A 25,267-nucleotide genomic window follows, 5' to 3' on the forward strand; every position below is an offset into this window, starting at 1 on the left:
CAGACTGAAGTTTCAGAGTTTAGGAGCCCTGTACATACCTAAAAGCTTTTCATTATGTACCTCAGTTTCTTTATGGCTGCCTTCATCAAAAAAAAACCTGCTTTGTTGTAAAAGTTTACAACAGAAACACTGGAAATGGTTTCAGCTTAATTCCAAAAATAACCCCTACTTTTCAAACTGACTTGTCTATTTCAGGAACAAAAACACTAAGCACAAGTGTGACTGCAGTGGACAACAATTATCACAAGAGCTGCTTACTGTCAAGACTGCAAGCATTAACAGAAGAACATAAAATGCATACCAGGTGTCCAGAAGATACCCTGATGATTTAACTAATCAATGGAAAAAAACCTACCATCTGACTGCAGTGAAGAGCAAGATTTCACTCAGCTTCCACTGGTGCCTTTCCCCTGTCATGAGTCTTAGTTATGCTGATCATGTATAACATCATCCCATTTCACAAGCAAGAGCTCATATTCCTTCTTTGAGACTCTAATGGCTAACTGATAGAAATGGAGCAAGGCCTTGTTTCCAGCCATGTCAGATGGAATTCAGGTGCCCTTACTATTAAACATACAGTTCTGACCTGTTCAGGAAGATGAAGAATCGTGTGTTCTTCAGTGCCAAATGATGCAAGTGATTTATAAGCCGAAATGGCTACAACAGCATCCTAGAAAATGGACAGCAAGAAAAAGGCAATCACAAGCACAGCATACGGCATTGCTACCTACTGAAAACTCCCTACACAAAGAGCCCATCCACTACTCACGGAATGCTAAAAAAACCTGAAAATAACAATATTTTCCTGAGCTGCACTCTCAATTCCTTACTTTATGTATGCAATGAAAGCTAGCAAGACCAATTATCTAGGCTTGATAGCAAACACTCTGATCGCTACACTGTACTACTGCTGTAGAATATATTTAAACTAAAATACTTTTGTTCCACCAGCCCCACTGTGACAATGGTCCAACATTCCCACTATGTAACAACACTCCAGCAAAGAATTGAGTTAATTGTCACAGCTGCAGCTTTGCCAAGAGTGGTTCACCATATCAAGGCTCAAGTTGACAGGAGATGTCAAAGTAGCCTGTGTTACAATTTTCCTTGGGAGTGGCAGACGTTAGGACTTAACCCCTTTCCTGCATTACAGGGCTTCAAAAACAGCCTTAATAAGTCAATGTCAAGAAGAAAACCCTATCAGAAAATGAGAATGCTAACACTAATAACCTTCTCTTGACAAAAAATGTATAAAACAATAATCCAGTTTCACTTTCAGTTTTACCACCTACCTTGTTTTGTGTGTTGTTCCAAAGGAAGCTGACTACCTGAGCTTTGAGTTTCTATAAAAGCAAACAAAACAGGCATTCAAATTTTCTTTAAACAAATAAGCAGTTGAAACAGAAGCAGTTAACTAAAACAAACTGATGCCATATTAACATACACTGAGCTAAGAAAGTTCACAGAGACACCTTCCACTAGACCTGGTTGCTTGAAGCTTCATCCAAACTGGCCTTGAACACCTCCAGGGAGGGGGCATCCACAATCCCCCTAGCAACCTGTTCCAGAGTCTCACCACCCTCACTCTAAAAAGCTTCTCCCTAATATCCAGTCTAAACCTTTCCTCAAGCTTAAAGCCATTGCCCCTTGTCCTATCACTACAAGCCCATGTAAAAAGACCCTTCCTAAGCTTTCCTGTAGGCCCCCCTTCAGGTACTGGAAGATTGCTGTAAGGTCCCCCGAGAGCCTTCTTTTTCTCCAGGCTGAAAAGCCCCAACTCTCACAGCCTGTCCTGTCCTTTAATCATCTTCACAGCCCTCTTCTGGACCTGCTTCAGCAGCTCACAGGATCATAGAATGGCTTAGGTTGGAATACACCTTAAAGATCATCTACTCCAACCTCCCCACCATGGGCAGGGAAGCCTCTCAACTGGACTTGGTTGCCCAAGGCTTCATCCAGCCTGGCCTTGAACAACCCCAGGAAGGAAGGATCCACAACCTCCCTGGGCAGCTGATTCCAGAATCCCACCACCCTTGTACTGAAGAACTTCCTAAGATCCAGTCTAAACCTGCTTTCCCTAAACTTAAAAACATTCCCTCTTGTCCTCTCATTAGACACCCTTATGAAATGTCCATCTCCAGCTTTCCTGTAGGATCACTTCAAGTATTGGAAGGCAGCTACGAGGTCTTATCTTCCCTTCTCTAGGCTGAATAACCCCAGCTGCCCCAGACTATACTCAGAGCAGAGGTGTTCCAGCCCTGGATCACCTTTGTGGCCTTCCTCTGGCCTCACTCCAACAGCTCTGTGTCCTCCTTACAATGGGGACATCAGAACTCTCCTCCCACCACAGAAGGAAACCTCAGATTAACTCTGCACTGGAATTTCTATCCAAACTCCCAGGATTTAGTAGTGCAAATTAAATTGTGAAACTGTATGGAAATGTACATTACAATTAACCTGAACTAGGCAGTGGGGGTAATTAAGAGACATTAAGAATAAGCAGGTACATTTGAAACTTCTATACAAAGATACACTAAAAGAAGAGACTCTTCTTATACCATGACTGCATACCTCATATTCTTTTGTATTCACTGTTAATGAGGGAACCAGGGCAAAGAATTCATTCAGCGCTTTCAAAATAAGGGGTCTTGTATCACAACTCAGCTTTGGTGCCAAAGCATTCCAAGCAGAGCAGATGCAAACAACCTAGAATGAAAGTGGAAGGCACAATTACTAACACTAATCCCTACTTGACTTTTATGATATGTATCTCCAGCACTTGAATTCCTTCTTCCTACTTGGGAACAGGAACCAATAACAGCACTCATACAAAGGGAAGACCATTAATTGACATCATGTAACAGAACTTCACAATGAAAGCAGGTACCAGTAGGAATAATAAGACACTTTTAGCAATACACACAACACTGTAGATGTATCCTCAATGCAGCACAACTATGCTACTTCTTTTGTTCAAATTAGCTTATAAAAGGAAGCTGACCTCCAAACTCAAATGAACTGTCTTTAAACACAACCAAATCCAACCAAATTTGAAAAAGACTGTTAAACTCTCAGAATCCAGAAATCATTGGAAAATGTCAAATAAAATTAAACACTAATAGTACAGCTTAATTAGCCCTATAAAAAGCAGGTCAGTTCTTAGAATTTACAGTAAGAAATCTTCTCACCAAACCAGAAACATGAAAAACCCACAACACTGCCAGAAATGATAGTAACATCATGCTTCAATGGCTAACTTACAAAAACTATGAAAAGAGTTTGAAAACCCTGCAATTTCTTTTCATTGTGCTAATTTTGGGATCTTGTTATTTGTTTTGCAAGTTCTTAAAAAATAGTAACTTCAGCTTTTTAATTCTGCCTTTGCAGTTATACTAGAAACCACAAATTAGGAAAGTCAAATAGAAGCTCAAATCACCTCGGGTACACTTTTGCTATGCCAGCTATTTGGTCCAACAGGAGTATCTGCTGCAGGTTTCCATGCTACAAACAATCCAGTACAAACTGGAAAATCATGCCTTTTTTGCTACCCCACTCCACACTTCCAGCTTAGGAGGCCAATATTTGCAAAGGAACTTGCCATTACCAGTTATAAATTCAACACTCAGGGCACCTTGTACATTTTGGTTCTAGGGACAGTGTTTTTTCCCTGATTTGGAAGTCACTGGGAAAGGAAAACAATTTTAAAAATATATGAAAATTCTCCAATGAAAAGATAACACTCTGCAGAGAAAGAAGTCTAACATTCTCTTGAATAGTAGAGAAAGCTGACTGGCCAAGTTTCAGAATCTACTACGACTACATACAAGTACTCTGGTGGAAAAACAAAACAAAACAAAACAAACAAACAAAAACCTACAAGCAAACAAACAAGCAAACCCCCCAACACACTATTAGAAGATAACAGGAAGCATTATAGCATGGTAAAAAGCATTAGTTAGCCATCTCAACAGATAAAATTTTATTTTTAATCATACACATTATCCAAAACTCTATCAGCTGTAAGGAAAAAAAAAAAAAAAAATGTTCTACAGCACCTTGTTTCTCCCAGTTCATTTCATTAACACCAAAGAAACCCTCTCCCCATTCACATTCAATGTTTGATAACCAACTGCAAATTTCTTGGTTTCCTTGCCAAGTCAGTCCCATTGACTACAAGATCACTTTTTGTGTTTAAGTTCATGTACTTTATAAATATAACAACTTTAAGGTTTAGCAGAGACCTCATGACCATGTACAAGTATATAAAAAGTGGCTATGAAGACTGGGGAGACTCCCTCGTTACAAAGAGTCACAAGGTGAAGACAAGGGGTCATGGGTACAAGTTGCCACTGGGGAGATTTGGACTGCATGCCAAAAAAATATTTATTTTTTTTTTTACCATTTGAACCATTAAACATTGAATACACTCCCAAGAGACGGCGGACTTCCCTACATTAGACAGTCTCAAGGCCCAGTTTCACAGGTGCAGCTGGAGGGCCGAGCCCAGAGAGTGGTGGTGAATGGTGCCACATCCAGCTGGTGGCCAGTCACCAGTGGCGTCCCCCAGGGATCAGTGCTGGGCCCTGTGCTCTTTAACATCTTTATTGATGGTCTGGATGAGGGGATTGAGTCAGTCATCAGAAAGTTTGCAGATGACACCAAGTTAGGAGCAGATGTTGGTCAGTTAGAGGGTGAAAGGCTCTGCAGAGGGACCTCGACCGACTGGACAGATGGGCAGAGTCCAATGGCATGGCATTTAACAAGTCCAAGTGCCGGGTGCTGCACTTTGGCCACGGCAACCCCATGCAGAGCTACAGGCTGGGGACCAATTGGCTGGAGAGAGGCCAGGCAGAGAGGGACTTGGGGGTACTCATTGACAGCTTCCTAAACATGAGCCAGCATTGTGCCCAGGTGGCCAAGAGGGCCAATGGCATCCTGGCCTGTATTAGGAACAGTGTGGCCAGCAGGAGCAGGGAGGTCATTGTGCCCCTGTACTCTGCATTGGTTAGGCCGCACCTTGAGTACTGTGTCCAGTTCTGGGTCCCTCAATTTAAGAAGGACATCGAAGGTGTCCAGAGCAGGGCAACAAGGCTGGTGAGAGGCCTTGAGCACAAGCCCTATGAGGAGAGGCTGAGGGAGCTGGGATTGTTTAGCCTGGAGAAGAGGAGGCTCAGGGGTGACCTCATCGCTCTCTACAACTGCCTGAAGGGTGGCTGTGGCCAGGAGGGGGTTGGTCTCTTCTCCCAGGCAACCAGCACGAGAACAAGGGGACACAGTCTCAAGCTGCGCCAGGGGAAGTTTAGACTCAAAGTGAGGAGAAAGTTCTTCACTGAGCCAGTCGTTCGTCATTGGAATGTGTTGCCCAGGGAAGTGGTGGAGTCACTGTCCCTGGAGGTGTTCAAGAGGAGATTGGACGTGGCACTTGGAGCCATGGTCTAGTTATGAGGTCTGTGGAGACAGGTTGGACTTGATGATCCTTGGGGTCTCTTCCAACCTTAGTTATACTGTGATACTGTGATCTCATTTGAACTATATTCTTATCCTGACAGGTTGGACTACATGATTCTTGAGGTCCCTTCCAACCTGCTACTCTATGAACTGTAGGAAAAAAATCCTGAGTGTGAAATTGTTAAGCAATTGTCATCAAGCACTTGTTACAAAGGCATTTTGAATTTTCAGGCAGAAGGCCCTCTTGAAGTAAAGAGATTACTGCTATGCAGCAGTGTCAGAACTGAAACTCAAGTCTCTATTTTTCTCTTTTTCCTAGTGTAAAAGCAGCGTTTTGCTTGACCCAGACATTCTTGATGCTCAGCTTCATTTCCAAAGAAATGTAATTCAAGCTTCAGACAAGAAGAAAACCTGCATTATTCAGAGCACTCACAAAGAAAAGCACGTCCTCACAAATGTCAATACTTCTACTAAGTAATGCTAAGGAAGTCTTCTGTCTACTGCTTGTGTTCACTGCACTTCATGAAAAGCAACAGCAGTGTACAGGAAGATATCAAGCTGACCTAGGGTGTATTTACAGATTCTTCTTCTAGTCTGAAAGTGATTTGAATAATTTTATACACATGGGGAATTCTTCAGGCTGTTCCTTGTACCAATCTCGAAGCAGTAAAAGAACATGGCCTTTCTCATCTTCCAAAATCATGAAAACATTGAAGTAAGCATCACTCTAGTCCTCTTGGAAAGGGAATCCAATGAAACACTCATCCTCAACTTTAAATCCATTCATTGCTAATATCCCTATCCCCACTGTCCTCATCACAATGCTCTCTCAGTAGGAAGAGAACCTTACTTAAGCCAAACTGGGGTCTTTCAAATAACCTAGAAAACAGCTGAGAATGAGTCTTATTTACAAGCTTTCTAAACAATTCCATCATCACGTAGCAACCACTACATCTCCTCTTAGAGTAGGCAAACCAGAAAAACAGGTAATCCAGTACAAGCATCATTCTTATTAAAACAATGCAGTAGTGGCAGAAATGCGAAACAGATCCCTCAGTTTGTCATTATCTCCAAATGATCCACATGAACCATCTGTCTCCCTTTTCAGTGAAAGAGACTGAATCGATATAGCCAGACAGTAAACCCATCAGTAACCAAGTCAACAACCAGCAGCACTTTCAGGAGCAGTAGCCAGTAATTGGGAAATCAAGTAAAATGGCAAACATCTCACAGTGGGTGTTCACCAAACCAGCCTCACTGAATGCAAGACAGTAAGGTTTCTAGTCAACTAATTTTACCCACTCTCTCAGTATGTGGAAAAAGCCTTACTTTATAGAGTTCATCCTGTTGGCCTGGCAGCTCCCTTCAAAAGCAGATCAGCACAGGTAATGAATTGCACCTGCACTACTGGCTAAAGAGTTCAATAGTAATTATGATGCTAACTACATATAAAGTAAGGCCAAAGGAGAATGAGAAGTAAATCAGACATGAGAAAGTGGAACTGGCAGAAACTTGAGCCCAAGAGGAAGGTAATGATCCTCTGATAACATCTCAAAACAAACTTAAGTTCACAGTGTCCAAACAATATCTAGCTTTGTAATTCCTACGAAGTGTTATACTCAGTCAATATAATTTGTTCTCACACACTTTTTTACCTCATTGTATTACTCTGTTGATTTGATACATGAAATAAATTAGATGCCAGAAGGTGGCTTTACAGGAAGTACACTGGCTTCTGTTGGAATCACTGTGAAACTCAGAACCCAGCTTTGACAAAGCCACATGGTGTACAGGGTTCGATCAACTATGTCAATGCTATACATATTAAAACATTATTTGCTACACTAGTGCAGAAATGTCATGGATTGGGGTCTAGATCTGCAGATGTTATTCAAAACCATTCTGCTTCATGCCAGCTTCAAGATTAAAATGCTGGCTGCAGCAAAGTATTACGGGACTTGAAGTTCGATTTGTAACAGACTTCCTGTTCTGATTGCTGTTTTGGGTTCTGGGTTTGGGGCATTTGCTGTTTTCCACTGCTATGGCAGCAAGATGGGTGAGATTTGGTTATCTTGTTTTCTGCTTTATGCTGGGATTTTTCCTGCATTTTGCTAAGGTAATTGTGCATTATGTTATCTTATTTTGTGTAAACTCTCTCTCAACTCAGAGTTGGTTTGTGTGTTCCTTTCCCTCTCTTCTGTGTTGCAGGGAAAAGGCTTGTGTTAAACTAGCACAAGCAGTTAACTGACAATTAGCTGCTCATTAAAATCCTGCACATAAGCAGTTGCACATGGAGAAGAAGAGAGAGATTAAATCCCTTTCCCAGGGTTACCTACAGAGCGAGTGGTAGAGAAAGAAAGCACCAAAATAAAACCCTCTGACCAGACTTTCTGATTATGTCCTTTACAGTTTCTGCACTGCAAACTGGAGTCTAAATACTCAGTATGGGGCAGACTACATTTCTTAACCCAAATGGTTACCTAGTTTACCAAACCACAAAAGAATTCCCCACTAAAGTTTAGGCATACCTGGGTAGCAGATCTGGTCATTAAATAGGAGAAACAAAGATGAGGAGGGCCTATACTAACTAGGACAGGAAAAACTGGTACCTGTCCACAAAGTGTTTCTGTCCTTCCTTCCATCCTGAATAACTGGAGTAGTCACAGCCTTCTACTTCTCAGCAGCATCACAGCACATTTTTTCTTACAAGGTTTTTACAGTATGAGGAGACATTTGTCACAGGCCTCGCTCCTGCTTCATTGCAGGAAACCTTGTAAATATAATCCAGCCTGGGAAAACACTGCTTGAATACTGAGACCAGCATGCAAGGAACCTATGAGGCCTGAAGCAAAGCAAAACTCCATACCAAAAGCAAACACAATCATTACCCTGATTAAGTTTGGTTTTAGTAGGCATTGTCCAAAGCTTTCTAACTGCATTGAATACTAATGTGCATGGACTGCAAGCATTTACTATGCTGCTGTCAAACTGCTGACATCATTTCAAACACCCAGCAATAGCTGGATTTTCTTGGATTGGCCTCAATGCAGAAAACACTGTATTAAAAGTGATTTAATGGATTAAAAACACCCAACAAATCTCTTTGGCAGAGAATGGGTAATTAAATATTCCTGCAGGCTATCATTTGTCCACTAACTCAGACGGCCTGCATAGTCCACAGTTTGTCTGTAGTGTGATTCACAGCATATCTGTGCCTTGCATCCACATCTGGGACATCTTTGTGGAAACAAATAGCCTTGGCTGCTGACTCAGTGATATCATAGCAACACAGGACAATTTGGGTTGGAAGAGACCTCAGGATACTTCTACTGCAACCTCCTGCTCAAAGCAGGGTCACTATGAGATCAGACCCAGTTGCTGAGGGTTGTCTCCAAAAGGAATATGAAATCCTCCAAGGACAGAGACAGTATAGCCTGTGTGGGCAGCATGTTCCAATGCTTGTTTTTCCCCTTCATCAGTAATTAATGAGGTCATTAGAGTAAAACAGAAGTCTGCCTATTGTAAGTGATTTCACTACGTATCAGGTACACCACGTGAATGAGATCCAGCAGGACAGACCAATAAGAACACAGCAAAAATTAGATAATTTATATATTTTTAAGCCAATCAGAATTAAGTGCCAAAAAGCTGTTCTTTTCAAATCTCAAGGTAAAACATATGAAAAGATGTCTTTGAAACAAACTGCAAACCTCACCTAAAATTCCAACCCATGCACTGAAGGGCTGACATGCTGTAGTAGAAGCTCATAGTACAATTTCTCAGAAACAATTAACTGATGTTAGAAGAGAGACATTAAATGTGTCACAGGAAAAATAGAACATGTCCTGCAACAACCCAGTATGATCTTAAAAAGAAAAAAAGCCAACATGGAGAGAAGTCCATGATGCACAAGCAAAACATGAAACACAGGGACAAGCCAATTTAATCTTACCTCTGCCTCACAAAGCGCCTGAAGACCCTGTAACACTATAGCAGCAGGTGAAGCTTGATCAGGTTTTGTGTATTCATTTAATACCTGTGAAATGGCAGCCAACATGTCTGCTCCATGCTGGTATGGTCTAAAGGCAAAACCATAAACACATAAGGAAATAAAATGTTATAAAAATATGTATATTATAGTATCGTGTACAACAGCACTTGCAGCCCCGAGAGAAAACCACGTCCTGGGCTGCATCAAAAGAAGCACAGCCAGCAGGTCCAGAGAGCTGACTCTACCCCTCTAGTGTTTTCTGGTGAGACCTCACCTGGACTACTGTGTCCAGTTCTTGGGCCCCTAACACAAGAGAGATACGGACCTGCTGGAGCAGGTCCAGGAGGGCTACAAAGATGATCAGAGGACTGGAACACCTCTCCTGTCAAGACAGGATGGAAGAACTATGTTTGTTCAGCCAGGACAGGAGAAGGTTCCAGGGAGACCTTATAGCTACATCTGCGGAGCATCTACAAGAAGGCTGGGGAAGGACTGTTTAGAAGGGCTTGTAGTGATAGGATTAGGGGCAATGGTTTGAAACTGGAGTAGAGTACATTTAGGTTAAACATAAGGAGGAAGTTCTTTACAATGAGAGTGGTAAAATACTAGAATAGGTCGCCCAGGGATGTGGTTGAGATCCCATTCAAGATCTGACTCAATGTGGCCCAGGGCAGCCTGACCTAGTTGAAGGTGTCCCTGCTCACTGCAGAGAGGCTGGACAAGATGACCTTTGAACGTCCCTTCTAAACCAATGCAATCTGTGAGTCTGTCAATATTCATGTGCACACACAAATTCTAGTTTACTCACAAAGAGTATTGGTTTCATTTAAGTGGCAACTAAGACTAAAACTGGGAAGAAAAAAAAAATACAAGGGAAGATATGATAAAGAGCTCTAAAGGCTGAGTGACGTGAAGAATTACAACAGTAGGCATCAAGTTGCCAATAAAAGATCACCAAGTGGTTAATCTTTGGAAGTTTTTGTCCAAGGATGTTATACATGCTAAAAGATTACATCATTCAAGAAGAGACTGGGAAGGAAAATCCACATGTGCTATTAAATACACTAATCATTGCTTCTTTGTTGCAGCTTCCTATAAATACTAAATAAACTGGTAGAGATTCTGGCAGCAACAGTCTTTCGTCTCTACCAGACAGGAATGTTTTTTTTTCCAAATTTATTGCTGCTGTAGTGTCATTTCTCTCCTTCAGTGACTGCATAGGCTCCTTGTTTGTTTTGCTGTCTTAATACCCATTCAGTTTTATTGGGGAGTAGTGGTGCAGGTGTCAACTTGCAGATTTAAGTTTCTCATATGGTTTCTTTAAGAACTTGGGACAAACAGCACCTGGCTATTTATAGACACAAAACATGCTGCTTCTTCCTTACACTTTCTTCCAGTAATTTCTAAATGCATGATGAACAGGCATACACTTTACCTATAACAACACCATTTACATGGCAAAAAGAATATTACAGCTGCATTGAGACTTATCTCTTGATTTTCACTTTATAAAAAAAAGGGAAAAAAGTGTTTTTACATTTATTGAAAAAAGCTGTTTGGGAAAATCAAAGAAAGATTAAAGAGATAAAGGAAAGAGTGTTTTCTTTAATTATTGGTTGGCATTTCTTTCAGTTAATGGTGGAAAGATACATGAACCTTCCCAGCTGTCAGTAACTGACTTTAAAGGAGGGAGGTAAAAGTGGAACCCAAAACATGGCAAAAAGAAAGGAAGTAACTGAAAATATGTCCCAAAATAATCTTCACAGAAACTGTAAATTATTAACAAATACTGATAGCAATGGACCATTAGTGCTGGAAACAATCAATATATTGTTACACTTATAATGTGTGTTCTTTGGTTAGCATTATATCTGAATGAAGACCAGGAAGTTGAATGTGACCAAAATATGCTTTCCAGAAAAGCATCCAACCTTTCTTTGAATACATCAAAAGACAGACATAGTTTTAATTGCTTTGTCTAATATTTCATCACTCTCTTTTTATAATTTTGACATTTCTACTCTGGATCAGTATAGGATGCATGTTTTGTATCACAATGAAGACAATATTATTCTGATGTGCTTTCTATTAGCTATATTGTAAATCCCCAAACTTCCTACCTGCTGAGATCAGCAATGTTTAAATCAGTTCCTCATACAACTAGAAAAATGTCACCTGCAAGTAATAGGCTAGGTAAAACAAATTAAAGAAGCTTTTCTGGAAAAACAACTCAGAACCAAAACCAAACAGAAAACAAACAAAAAGCCCACACCCAAAACTCCATCATCAACCAAAAAAAACCAACAAAATCATGACACCCATGACCACCAAATAACAACCAACTCATCCCCAAAAAACCACTCTGTTTTCCCTCACAAGACGTCAAATGGATAACACTTGTACTTACCTCTGCCTGCATATATCTCTAATACAAGCAGCTTTAGCAATCAACATTTCCCATTGAGCATCTTTGTCAATAGACAAAGAGGGCGGATCAGACATCGCCAAGAACTTCTGCAATTCTGGGTAAAGTCGATCCTAGTAAATATTTAGTTTAAAAATTATCATCACACTTTCATAAGCTGCTATTTAATAAACAGAAAAGCAAATTATTCACATTTCATTAAGGTCTTTTTACTACTGCATATTGGAAAAGCAGAAAGCTGTCCTGGAAACTGTTCTCTTCCCCACCACACTAATTGCAGTCTGTAAAAAGCAGGTTTCAGGGAAGACATAATACTGAAATTTTTCACTAAACCAGAGACAATATAGACACCACTGCTATCATTTACTTTATACTGCTGATAGGTAGAGGTAATGAAGTTTTTCTCACAGTGACACTACAGGAAGTTTCTAACCTGTCTTTCCCATAAGGATGTCATCAGCCGCAAAGCAATTGCTCTAAGCTTTGGCACACTCCCCAGCATGTGTATGGCACGTAGAATCTGAGCTACACAAACCTGAAAGACATTTTTTAAAGCAAATGTCACACTTAGGTTATGTCCATGAAAACAGATGAATTTACAAATCACTATATTAAAATCAAGTAGACCAAGGGGATAACTGTCCAACAGCCATGTCAGAAAGAAACTGGAAGTAATTTTCTGAAAATCTTTAGTGTATGAGTCCAAGAGCATCATGCTATGATATATATATCTATGTATGATATGTATAGATTTATAATGGTGCCACAGCACAGACATAAAAACGTGCAAGAGCACTTCTCTCTTTAAAACAAATGTCACATCTCAAAAATTAGAGTGCTATGCTGAAGCTTACAAATCAGTCATTTTAAGCACTGCTCAGTCTAATTTTTTATAAGTAAGTGATCTCATATTGATACAGTTTTTGCTTTACTAGAATTTTTCACACTGACCTTGTGTACACCCAGTGTAGGCAACGTATACAATACATCTCTGTAAAGTGCGGGCTCCAAAGATCTTCCCAATTTAAATATCAGAACTGGAATCAGATTTGGGACCTAAAATAAAACAAAAGCAGGAAAGAAATTTGGAACTAAGTTGTCAATACGATGTCCTGCATAAGGCAGTGACATTTTCAGAACGTGTTTCAAACTCCTAGCTTTTTTATATTGTTTTTTTTCTTCTGCTAACAGGAAAGAGAGGAAAATTCTGAGGTCTGTAATTTCTTTTTAAATTATCATCTTCAAAGCTCCTTGTCATGCATGGTCAGCTGTAACCACTGCAATAACCTACTTTCTAATTGATAATCCATGGCAGGCACACTGAAAAGCACATGAATTGGAAAATAGTATTTGAAAATACATAGCAAATCAATGTATTAACTATTTCAATTCAGTTCTGTCATTACATAGGAATTCTGTTGATGCTGTCATATTGTACCAACTTGTCATATAATACAATATATTTAACTGCATTCTTTCATATACAGTACAAAGCCTCCAGAGAGCTGCCCCTGAAGTGACAGCAAAGGAGACATTTATCGCCATTCCCCTTTTATAGAGATTATAGTCCCAGTATTTTCGTATCGGCAATTCCATCCGTTTTTCCTTGTGCACACTCACATCACTATGTTGTAAAATTACATTTACTCATTAAGGCCTTGATTTTTCTCCTCCCCACTGGGTTTTATGTATACTTACAAGTAATTACAAAACACCGGTTACCATTCTGCGTTTTTTACAATAGTAATGATTTTCACTGCATCAGTTAGTCTTCCATAGATAAAACTTTATTTAAGGATAATGTTATTCTGAAAAAGGTAATTTGCAAATTTGGTATGTAGCAGTAGTAAGCTTTCTGGTAAATGACTACAGAATTCTCCTTTTCATGGTTAGCATTTACTAATCATGAGTGGAGTGAATCGCACTTGGAAGAGTTTTCTTCCTCTTTAATTATCTCAAATTACTATAACTTAAAAAAATAATCATCATTAAGTCCAAGACCGGAAGCTTAATGCAGCAAAATTAATGTATATTAATTCCCATACATAGTGGGCTGACCTAAAAGACTGAGCAACTCTCAAACCCAGTGTTTACAAGGTTGGATCCAATCTTCAATCGTGTAACTCTGAAAATTTATCCTGGTAACAATGACCATATATGGATGGATGGATAGATAGATACAACTGTGTTGTTTATACATACAGTGGTCAAAAAAAAGGTAAATTCTGCTGTAACATTCTCTCAGTATGCTTTTTTCATGAACAGATGATAACATTTTTCACGGTGTAAAGGTCTCAGTCTACAAAAATTACAAAGCAAAAATAATGAATAAAAATACAACAGGTTCAGGACTTAGCATACTTCCCTCTGTAATTACTGGTCCCAAACTGCAGACCAAAACCCATACCATTTATTCAACAACCGATTTTACAGTTGAACAATCTAAATTTGTGTTTTCATGAACATTAAAATTTAGTTTCAGAATCTATAATTAATACCTAAGTAATTAACTATAGTACCTTATTTTTTCTGTTTCTCCAAAAACTACTTACTCTGTTTAAGAATGCAAAGTCCCTTTATAAAACAATATTTCCCCACATTTGGTTAATTGCCTTGTGCCTTTCCAGTTCCTAGTGGCTGGGCATTTGTGGTGGGGGTCATTTGAGCAGACCTTCATGCCAAGAAGCACTTTCAATACAACTTCAATAATGCCTTGCTTTCCCACCTGTTTATTCCAAACGGAATTAATCTTTTTAACTAGCACCTTCCCTCCCCTTTCTTCTAAATCTCTGGATGGAAGATAAATTCTAACAACTAAACAATCAGTTTCCTCAGCTGCTTCTCATAAGACCTGTTGCCACTGCCATACATTCACTGGGCTTATTTTGCATGCTTTATATTGGCATTAGTCTCAGCTTTGTCTTTTCATTAGACTAGGAGCCTCCACTCCCTTTCGCAGTTTCCTTTCTCTGCTGGGGAAGGGGCATCCACCAATTATACACATATAATGACTGGGTTTATAAAGAAAACTGTAGGAGCAAAACTTCTTCCATTAGGTTAAAAATGTTTACACATAGAAAATGTAAGTTGCAAGACTAACTTCACAGAATCACAGCTTGCACAATGCAGTTGTATTTCCCACTTTAGCCATGCCAAAGGGAAAACAGCACTGCCTAATAGAAAATTATATTTGTCAATACACAGGAATAAAAATAAAATTTACTTCCTATTTAAATTAAATTGCACCTAAAAGAAGACAAGTACCAAAAGGCTCAATATTCTCAAAGACAAGAACAAATTTTGGTCAAATCGAGGATTAGGGAAAAGCAAGCTTGCACAGAAACTAAATTTTAAAAAAAAATCCCATTGAAACTAGGAGACTTGGAAACAATTTTACTTCTGAGTACCTGCCTCAACTCACCACACTGTTGTAGCTTGAGTGTTAAGATTTATTGTTACCTAAGTCTCTGAATGACACAAGGTAAATCACAGGATGATGAGAAAGCAATGGACATTTCATACCTACAGTGGGGCAATCCTTAATGCTTAACACAGCAACATACTGTGTTGGGCCAGTTCAACATACCCTTAAACAGGTTTTCACCTGAGCAAAAATTTAACTCCTGTTTAATGCATCTCCATCTCCCAAAGAACAGAAAATAATGCATCTTTAGACAGATTTCCCAGAAGGGTATAATTCTCCACTAATATATTTTATTCCAGAAGTTGAAAGACCATGAAAGAACATACGTCCTCTAGAGCCTCATAATCCTCTAATAATCTTGTGTTACTATTCACCAGTGACATGTCAGTCACCTGATTTAACTTCTCCTTGCAGCACAGCTGGTCTCACATAGAGGGCAATAACAGTTTTTGCACAACAAGAAATTTATCTAGTTAGAAGGACTGTATGAAGTGTTTCATGAACAGTATGTGTCAGTGCAGCCACTGCTACAATTTAAGACAGTCTAAAAGCCCATGTACTATTCTTAATTTGACAGCCTTTTAAAAAGGCTTCTGGATTTTCTTCCATAGAGTTTCAGACCACTACTCCCAAAAGCCTCCACTATAAACAAATCTAACCAAATCACTGATCTTGCACCATTATAAAGGCTTTTATTCAGTAGAAAAGGAGAAGGTACATACACAGAAGAAGTATGTAGGCTCTCTTCCCAGAAAGAGTCAAAAACCAAAGATAAAGCATAATCATAACAATGTCTGCAAAATAAATGACAATATTTAAATTACAATAATTATTTGTAACCCTAGCAAGCTTTTTTACTGCTCCACTAATATACTGCAGAGGTAACAGACTCTGTGGCATCTCAGCACTTCCATACATTCTGCTGTAGTACAGGTGTCTCGGTCCAGAGGTGGAGAAAGACTCGGTTCTTTTTGAACATTCCTGTGTTATGAAATTGAAGGCACAAATGAGGCCAAAACATCAACAGCAAGGCTATTTATGAACAGAATAAAGTGGACAGAAGAAGTGAGATGGGGGGGGCGGGGGGGGGGGGAAGAGAGCAGGAAAGGCATTGTATTACCACCCTTCCCCCCAGCCCCAAGATGATTTGGGTCTGTGGAAGGGTGCTGCTGCATCCTTATTGGCTTGTGCTGTCCACCCTGGAGGAGGGGAGGGGGAGATCCCAAAGTCCAAGTCCTTCTCCAAGCAGCCTCCAACATGAGGTCTTCAGTAAGACATCTTTTCTCTTCTCTGTGAGTTACAGCAGGCAGAACTTAGGGCATGGCTTTGCTGGTGGTGGTGAAGAGAGGGTTCTGGGACTGATTCCAGACTGCATGGTGTCGTCTTCCACATTTTTCTCCTCCTGAGCAGGCATCGCTCAGGTCTTTTATATTAGTCACAGGTTTTTTTAAGTACATGTCCAGGTATGGTCCCCAGGGAATCTTCCTGTATATTCCTTGTGTGCTTATAGGGGTCTGATGGCGGGGGGGGGCGGGACAGCCTCTGCCTCCTCTGCCTTTTATATGTCCATACATACAATACACATCAGGAGCTTATCATGCCAGGTCATGAATCCTTTGTCCTTTTCACCATCCTCCCTTTCCAGAGTAGACATGATCTTGCCTGTGCACATTCCAGAGATTGTCTATACCAGTGGCATCTGCCCATTACACATCTGTTGCATCTTTCCACCATCCCCTGGTCTTCTAGGACAGCTGCAGTCACGTGAGGAATCTTGACCTTCGTTGGAGCACATCTCAGTTCATGATACAATCACAAGGTGATATGCATCCAGACAGGATTCCTACCACAGGTAGTCAACAGTTTGGCTGCTGACGCTTCATTTTGCCCTGTGGTTGTTTTATTTACCTTTTGCAAGGCTAAGCAATTTACTTTGATGATGAATTGAAGACATAGAATTAGGAATGTACCTGTATTTACTTGGTTAGACCTTCTTTCCATTGCAAACACCTGTGTTTAAACTCAGTGTTCAAGTGCTGATAACACCAAAGGAACAGATTACACTTAATACAGGCAACTTCCTTTCTTCAGAACAGACTTCTAATTACTATGCTGCACACCACCTTCCACTGCACTGTACAAAATGTGCCCTATGGAACTGAAGACTCAAAATGTTTAAAAAGCTTGCAGTGATGAGCATTCCACTTTCTTAAAGGACTGTTCACTGATCACTGTTTTACCACTTACTTTCCCCCATCTTTTATAAGGCACCTTTTATGTAGAACTGCCTAAAACATAGAACTGGATAAAGTCATTACCAAAGTACAACTCCCTATCAATATGTTAGTGGCTGTTGCTGTCACACTTCCCAATGATTTTATAAAGGAATCAATTATTTCCCCCATCAATGAGCTTTAACCCCCTGTACAATTTAACCCCCTGTATAATTAAATGCAAGAGGGAAAAATGTTTAAGAAAATCAGACAAATCCTAGATAATTCTTCCTGCCTTGAAAAGACCATTGGCTTTACAAGAAGTAACATGATGTTTCAGGGCAGTGCTGTGCCACACTGTAAGAATCTCTGTAGATCCATTTGCAGACTCAGAACTAAAATAACTTGTCAGAATCAAGACAGATGCCAGGTAATTCCAAGTTCAAGTAAACCAGATGTTAAGACCCAGTTTTCAAGATCTGTAAGATCTTTTAGAACAAAAAATGTAATTTAAACAATAGCAATGCATTAGGTATTGCTAACAGCAGAATATTCAGGTATAACTACTTGCACTTAACTAGAGACTGAGAAGGGAAATACCGCTCCACTTAAGCATATTATTCTTCTCATGCCAAATTTCCAAACATCACCCAGCAGAATTCCAGCACAGTACATGTGTGCTGTATGTGCACTGGAATCCCAGTGGAGCCCTACAACTTGCTGGACCTGAGATCTTGAACCTGTGTCAGTCTTGCCTCTGTCAGGCTGCAGAATCCAGCCCAATTCCTCTAACAAAAATCCATCAATAGCAAGTTTTTACCTGTGAACAATCAGCCTTGGCTATTTCTGTAGTAGCCTGGAGAACATCACGAAGACTGTCTCCATTTTCTCGGATCAGTAGATATGCCACCAGAAGAGAAACATGAGCAGGGACTTGAGTTGTACCAGATAGCTGTGATTTCACTGAGGATAACCAGATATTAACGGCAAATTTCTCTTCCATGAGCTCTATGATCTTCCAGGTTGTATACAAAGAGCTGTAAGAGCTGGTTATTGGGAAAATGAGTTTGCAGGACACCTGAGAACAAGTGAAACAAAATCAAACCAAACAAACTCGATTAAACAATTAAGATACCATAAAAGAACAGAGAAAATCAGCCATAACTAATCCAGTTCTGTCACCCAAAACAAATCTCTCTTTGCAGGGTCCCAGTACAATAAAAGTAAAGAATAAAGAAAGAATAAACTGTAGTACATTTCTTTATAGCCCTTTATATGAATTCTTGCATTTAAGATGCTTGAATGGGTTGCTCATTCCCTATTCAGGAGCTTCCCCTCTATCTGGCATCCATCCTTGCTGTTCCTGCTGGTAACTGATGTGCTACTCCCTCACCAAAACTGACACTGGACATGAAAAGCTTCCACTCCTGACAATGACAGGTACATCACAAAAGTCTAAGTATCACCTGTATCATTTTGAGGGAATTCCCTTAATATTTCATAGTACTTAATATACAGCTTACGTGACATTGGCTGTTTGTAATGGGTTGGGGCAGGTCCCCTCCCCACCACAGGCAGAAATAACGACTCAGGCAAACGGATTGCAAAAGTGATGAAAGTTTAAATAGAAAGCAGTGAATGTTACAGACAACCCAAAGCGCAGTGACAAAGAAAGATCCCATCCCCACCTGAGGGTGCATGCAAAACCCCCAGGGCTCCTTCTTCCCCCTCCCTCTGCTGGGCTAGTCTCAGCTGGCCAGGCCTGAGACTGCCCATCCCCCTGTGGCCTTGGGCCCAATCAGGCCCATGGCCGGGAGATCTCTCCCCCAGTTACCAAGTCTCGGAGAGGGAAGGAAAGAGGAAGTGCCAGACTCCGCACTGGATCTTATAGTGGTGCAAAGAATTATGGTAGGAAATACACAATTTCCTGTGTCCATCCCTCTGGGCTGGACTTCTGGACACAGGAAGTGAATGCACCAGGGGGGCTCCCAGCTCAAACTACAACACTGTTTCACTGCTCAGAACAAAATATTCTATAGATGCAGTCATGGAAGATAACAGAAGCAGAAGAACAGTAAAATATAAATGAGGAATCCTCCTAACTCAGGTTTTTATTATATATAAAAGTATGTATTTCACAGCTCCTGACAATTAATGCAGAATTTCAAGGTTTCTCATTAAAACAAACAAATTTAATCCAAGACAAACTCTCTCTTTGCTACTAAATCTTTGTTCCTTTGAAAATGCAACATTTTCAGAGTTGTCTTTGCATTATCAAGACAGTAGTTTGTGGGCAGTGATTACATGAACGACATTTATATAATAACAGGCCAAGAAAGTGCTTGAAAAGACATCTCCAAATGAACACTAAAAACACAATTCAGACTCAAACAGAGCAGGGCCCACTCCTCTTTACATTACTAGGGAGAAACAGACTGTGAGTGACAAAAGCTGTTCTCTACAGAACTGCTGAACTTAATTTGAAACATTTTGTTCAATAATATGCAAATTTATTTTGTCTAATGGAAGGCACAATGCCCCTGTACTTTAGACAATCTAAATAACATTAAAATTAGTTTATCCCTTTACTTATGCATTACAAAGACTGTGAAGAGAAAAATAAATCAGTAATCTAATATCATCTCTCTGGCTGAAGAGGGAACTTGGAGCAAAAATTCACTTCTTGTTACTGTTATGGAACTTCTATTTAACAGTAAAGGTATCTAAATTTTGTTAAATGACATATAATGGGCTAAGAGGAGCTTCAGGATCTGTACATTGTACTGTTTAGTTGCCTGGCCCTTAAAGATTGTATGACTTGAAATCATAGAATCACAGAATGTTTGGGGTTGGAAGGAACATTTCAGGGACACCTAGTCCAACCCCTCTGGAGTGAGCATGGGCATCTTTAACCAGAACCGATTGCTCAGAGCTTTGTCCAATCTGTCCTACTGGCAGTCACATATCTATGAAGGACTACAAGAACCTCGCATGGGCATACACAGATGCAGACCGGAAGGCAAAGGCTCCGGCAGAACTGAAATCAGCCAAAGATGTCAGGAAGAAAGGATTCTTCAGGGAAGTGAATACTAAGCAGGACCAGAGGGAAGACAAAGGACCATCACCAAACAGGGCAGAGAAATTAGTTACTCATAATGCTGAGGAGGTAGAGGTTCTCAATACCTCCTTTATTCTGTCTGTACCAGTGTAACTTGACCTCAGCTCACAGGATCAAGCACCTACAACAAAGGAGGTGTTGACCCATCAGTAGTGGCCCCCCTTAAGGGCTCTTCATACTTGAAAAAACAGTAGCCTGGAGGGAATCCATCCCAGTGTGTTAACAGAAGTGGCTGACACTGTTGTAAGGCCACTGTTAATTACCTTTGAAAAGTCAGAGAGATCAGGGACAACCCTTATGACTATGAGATTTGCTATCTTTGACTCATCTACAGGAATAGCCCTAAAGAGGACCCAAGAAACTGCATGTCCATTAGCCCTACTTCAGTCCCTGTGGAAGTGGTGAAACAAGAATTCTGAGAAGCTATTAAAGACCAAATGAATCAGGCGACCAGGAAAAGCCAGCAGCGATTTACCAAAGGCAAATCCTGCCAGGCTAACCTGATCACCTTCTACAATGAAACGTCTTCCAGTGACCTGGAAAGGTCCACATTTTCTCTACTTCAACGTTTCCTTGTGATGTATTTGCAAAAGTTATTCTTGTTATTTTGGTTCTTTGAATTAAATCTGGCAAAAGAAGTAGAGCCTTAGATTTCTTCACTGCATCCACACATACTCTAGCAATGTTCTTATACCTCCTAAGTGGCCAGTCTCTTTATCAATACACTGTGAACTTCTTTCTTCCATCTGAATTTTTCCAGAAGCTCCTTGCTCATCCTTACTCATGAGGATGCACCAACCTTGAGCTTGAAGGTGGTGCTCTCCAAATATTAATCAGCTCTCTTGAGCCTCCCTACCTTCTAGAGTCCTAACCCAGATGACTCCCACAAACAGATCACTGCAGAGGTCAGAGTTTGCTCGCCTGAAGTCCAGGGTTGCAATGTTACCTACTACCCTGCTACTTCCTCATATGACCCTCCACCATCTTGTGGTCACTGCAGCCAAGGCTGCCCTGAACTTTCATATGCCCTACCAAATCTTCTTAGTTTGTTAGCAACACTTTCATAAATTATCTAGATGATGGGACTGAAAGCAGACTCAACAAATTTGCTGATGACACAAAACTGGGCAGCAAGGTGGACATGACCAAATTCAAAATCATCCTTCAGACAGACCTGGGTAAGGCTGGAAGAATAGGCTATCAAGAAATTTATGAATTGTTAAATTATGAAATTTAACAAAGAAGTGCCACAATCCTGCATCTGGAGTGACATACCCAAAAAGCCAATCACAGGCTATGATCTGAATGGCTGGGAAGCAACCTTGCCATCAGCAGTGCACCACTACATCAACCAAACAAACTGGATCCTGAAGAACATTATTAGCAGAGAAACAGACATCTCGATCAAAGAGACTTGCTGTCACCTGTTCTCAGTACAGATGGAACAAATGGGTAGAAAGCCACTAAGTGGAACATAAGTAAGTAAATAAAAGCCAATAAGCCAACAGTAGAGATAAAAAGATCCAGGATAATTAGTACTGAAATGGAAAAGATGACACTTAAATGCTCCCTAACTCTCTTTGGACAAGGAGAGAAAAATGGATAGAAATAAGGAAAAGTATATAGACAAGTGAAATAAGCAAGTCTGAAAGAGACAAATTAAGTATCCTTGTTTTCTTCTAAGTTTTGTTACTCAGTTAAAGTGCAGGTGATGGCCTCTGAAAGTTAAAAAATAAAAAATTCCATCTCCTAAGTAAAACAATATCTAGCACACAAACACACTTACACTTTACCAGCAGCATGGTTTTATAGACCACATGTATTTTTGAGTGCTTCTGTACAACACACTACACAAAGAAGCTGACACATGCATTTTTCAAGAAGCCAGGTGTAATGCAGCAAAACTGTTAAATGCATCCTCTACCAGCCCCAAAAGAAGGAAACACCTTGTAAATTTACCAGCTCCTTTTTATCCTTCACAGATTCCTCCTGTAATATTCCCAAAAGATTTACAGCCAGCTGCTGTCTGGTAGTTCCAGAATCGTCCTCTGATAGGCAGTCCCCCACTGCTGTAGAAGATAAGATCTGTAGCAGTGGCATCACCAAAATAAGGGCTGTGGTTGAGATGTTCTGGGTTTCTGAGCAGGAAAGGAGTTTGTAGGCTATGCAAGACAGGGTAGAGGGAAAAAAAAAGATCACGCAGGGTAAAAAACAGCGTATAATTTATACTTTCAGTCCTGGTGCAAACATTACCAGGGAACACTTGAGCAAGGTAACAGTCCCTCGAATTACAGTATGTGCATACTGAGGTGCAAAAGATATTCTGGTAAAGCTTCAATTCTATTTAGAGACCCATACATTTCTGCTGTTTGTAACTCTTAAGATCTATCAAAAGAAACTCCTCAGGATGCGCGAATCTCTGCTGAGAATATCCTGTTGATGACTCAGAAATGAAACGCTCCAAGATAGGAAGGAACTTAGAATACACTCAGATCCATGGAAAAAGTCAGGGTAGCATGAAAAATTATCCTTATTGCTATTAGAGACAATGTTACTTATTAAACTCAGGAGAAAATCTGCTTTAAAAAAATATATAAATTTCACCACCCAATCCAGCTTCATAAACACGAAGAAACAAAAACAGTCTTAAGGGTATAGATTCCTCTTTCACAGGATCTTTACCTAGTCTTAAGACAGGCTTTTGCTGACTTTCTGGTGTTTGCAGCAGTAGAAGTGCTAGCCCAATTATGTACTGTTCCACAGGAAATACCTATAAGGAAAAAGAAAGTGGTTTCAGTCTTCTTTGCGCTTCAGTGGCATTAAACAGTACAAAAAGGCAACAACTGAAACTTGGTAAGGAGTGCACACAGTGACACTGCATATGCAGTGAAGAACACAAGCGGTGTAAAAATATTATTTTAAATGAATGGATAGAACATTTTAATTTTTTTATTTTGTTCCAACATTTTTAGCTCATTTTAAAGTAACTTCCACTCTGTATTTCTGATTGAAGCAGAACTAGTTAAGTTTTTGCCCTTTGTGGGTCTACAAGAAAAACAAAATTACAAGCTTTTGAAACACTGGGCAACTGCAGATGAATGCCATGCATCTATGTCTGTAAAAGCTGCCTTCAATACAACATTCTTGAAATTTACTGTGACTGTGGGGTTTTTTCCCCTATAAACACTTACCTCTTTTATGAGCTCAAAGTTCTCCTCTATTAAGGAGATCAAAGATGAGCATTCTCCCAGTACATTTAAACATAGTTCACAGAAGCATAACAGCTGCAGACAAAACTGGGATAACTGAACTTTCCAAAACACAGGATAGCGCAGAAGGCTGAGGAAGAGCTCTTGAAGAAAAAACAAGGCATCTGTAACTTGCAGTAAATCTTTAACCTGTAAAGAGGCAGTTAAAACCAAACAAAAACACAATCAGGTTTAGTTCTCCTTCCCAATCTATGCAGAATTCCCAAAGTTTAGAATTAGTTATATTAGCTCAGTAGTATTTGCAATTGAAACATTACAAAGTCTTTGAAGAAATATTTATAAACTAAAACCAGGAATATCTGATCCAACCTCCCTAAGAAAAAAAAAAAGATTAATTACTGTTTAATTTTTTGAAGTAAAACTAGAAATGTGAAAGAATAAAAGATTTCTTGGTAGTTGACAGGAAAAAACCCAAACAATTAGATATTTTTCCTCAAATGCAACAGCAAATTAAATCACCACTCTGAGTTCTCTCAGCAACATAGAACAATTGTTAAGGGCTATCATACAGCAGGAAAACATTCTGGTAATGGAAACATCCTGCTCTAGGGCTTTTCCCCTGTAACATAACTGAGATTTTAACATATGCCTCAAAAGAGAAGAGCAGTGGTGTTACCTGATTCAAGAAAACCATGTAGTCTACTGACTATAAAATGAAAAGCTGAAGTAAAACACCCTAATGCAGTTCTTTCCACACTTGGAAGCCAGGTAAAGAAGTTTCAAGAAGAGTTTACCTCATAATCCCAACATTTTAAGGAAGACCACTTCAGCTCTAGAAGATGCTAGTTCTACACCCAGCTGTTCTGATCCAAACTCTGGGGCAAGGCAGTATTAAGGATAACAGTTATTTGGAGTAAATTCTGAAAAATCTGCTCAAATCAGAACCCTCATGTCCACTGAGTTTTTCAGCAGAAAAGTCTGCAAGTAATGAGCTTTATTTTCAACACCTTGGCTGATACTGTCAGATAACATGATGAGGACATACTTGAGCATTTATACAATACAGAAGATTAAAAAAAGGCTTAAAGGAAGGATAAGAACCACTTGAGAAGGTATGACAGATTATAAAACAGTCCATCAAGCCAGTCTTATTGAAGGGAGTATTTCCCTTTCTATTTTGAAAGTTCTATCTCAGGCAAAACAAAACCAACCAACCAACGAAAGTATTGATCAGTTTCAAAAAAACACAACAGATTTCTAGCAGGGAAAACAAAAAAAAAAGCCAACAAGCATGGATGAAAGAAAGGTTCACAACTAAGAGAGACTTATAAAATTCTTGCCATTTTTATGGCTGAATGTCATGAAGTCAGAAACTTGATCATAGATACAGAACACAGTGGTACAATGAAGCTCAGGCAGAACCAAGTCAAAATCAGGAA

The 25,267-nt window shown here is 39.8% G+C and overlaps 1 protein-coding gene across 1 annotated transcript in view; it reads right to left on the reverse strand.

Moving 5' to 3' along the window:
* The window catches only part of FOCAD (focadhesin), a 96,888-nt gene that overhangs the window by 57,421 nt on the left and 14,200 nt on the right, over positions 1-25,267 (reverse strand). Inside the window, exons 7-17 of the mRNA XM_009906619.2 lie at positions 23,811-24,017; positions 23,302-23,389; positions 22,579-22,781; positions 18,322-18,579; positions 12,816-12,920; positions 12,298-12,399; positions 11,847-11,977; positions 9,401-9,527; positions 2,572-2,706; positions 1,293-1,343; positions 587-670 (exon numbers count right to left, since the gene is read on the reverse strand). Of these exons, the coding sequence (XP_009904921.2) occupies positions 587-670; positions 1,293-1,343; positions 2,572-2,706; positions 9,401-9,527; positions 11,847-11,977; positions 12,298-12,399; positions 12,816-12,920; positions 18,322-18,579; positions 22,579-22,781; positions 23,302-23,389; positions 23,811-24,017 (1,491 nt within the window). The remainder of the gene's footprint in view (positions 1-586; positions 671-1,292; positions 1,344-2,571; positions 2,707-9,400; positions 9,528-11,846; positions 11,978-12,297; positions 12,400-12,815; positions 12,921-18,321; positions 18,580-22,578; positions 22,782-23,301; positions 23,390-23,810; positions 24,018-25,267) is intronic.

Source organism: Dryobates pubescens, chromosome Z (genome assembly GCF_014839835.1).
Source record: "Dryobates pubescens isolate bDryPub1 chromosome Z, bDryPub1.pri, whole genome shotgun sequence".
In the NCBI taxonomy this organism is placed as follows: Eukaryota; Metazoa; Chordata; class Aves; order Piciformes; family Picidae; genus Dryobates; species Dryobates pubescens.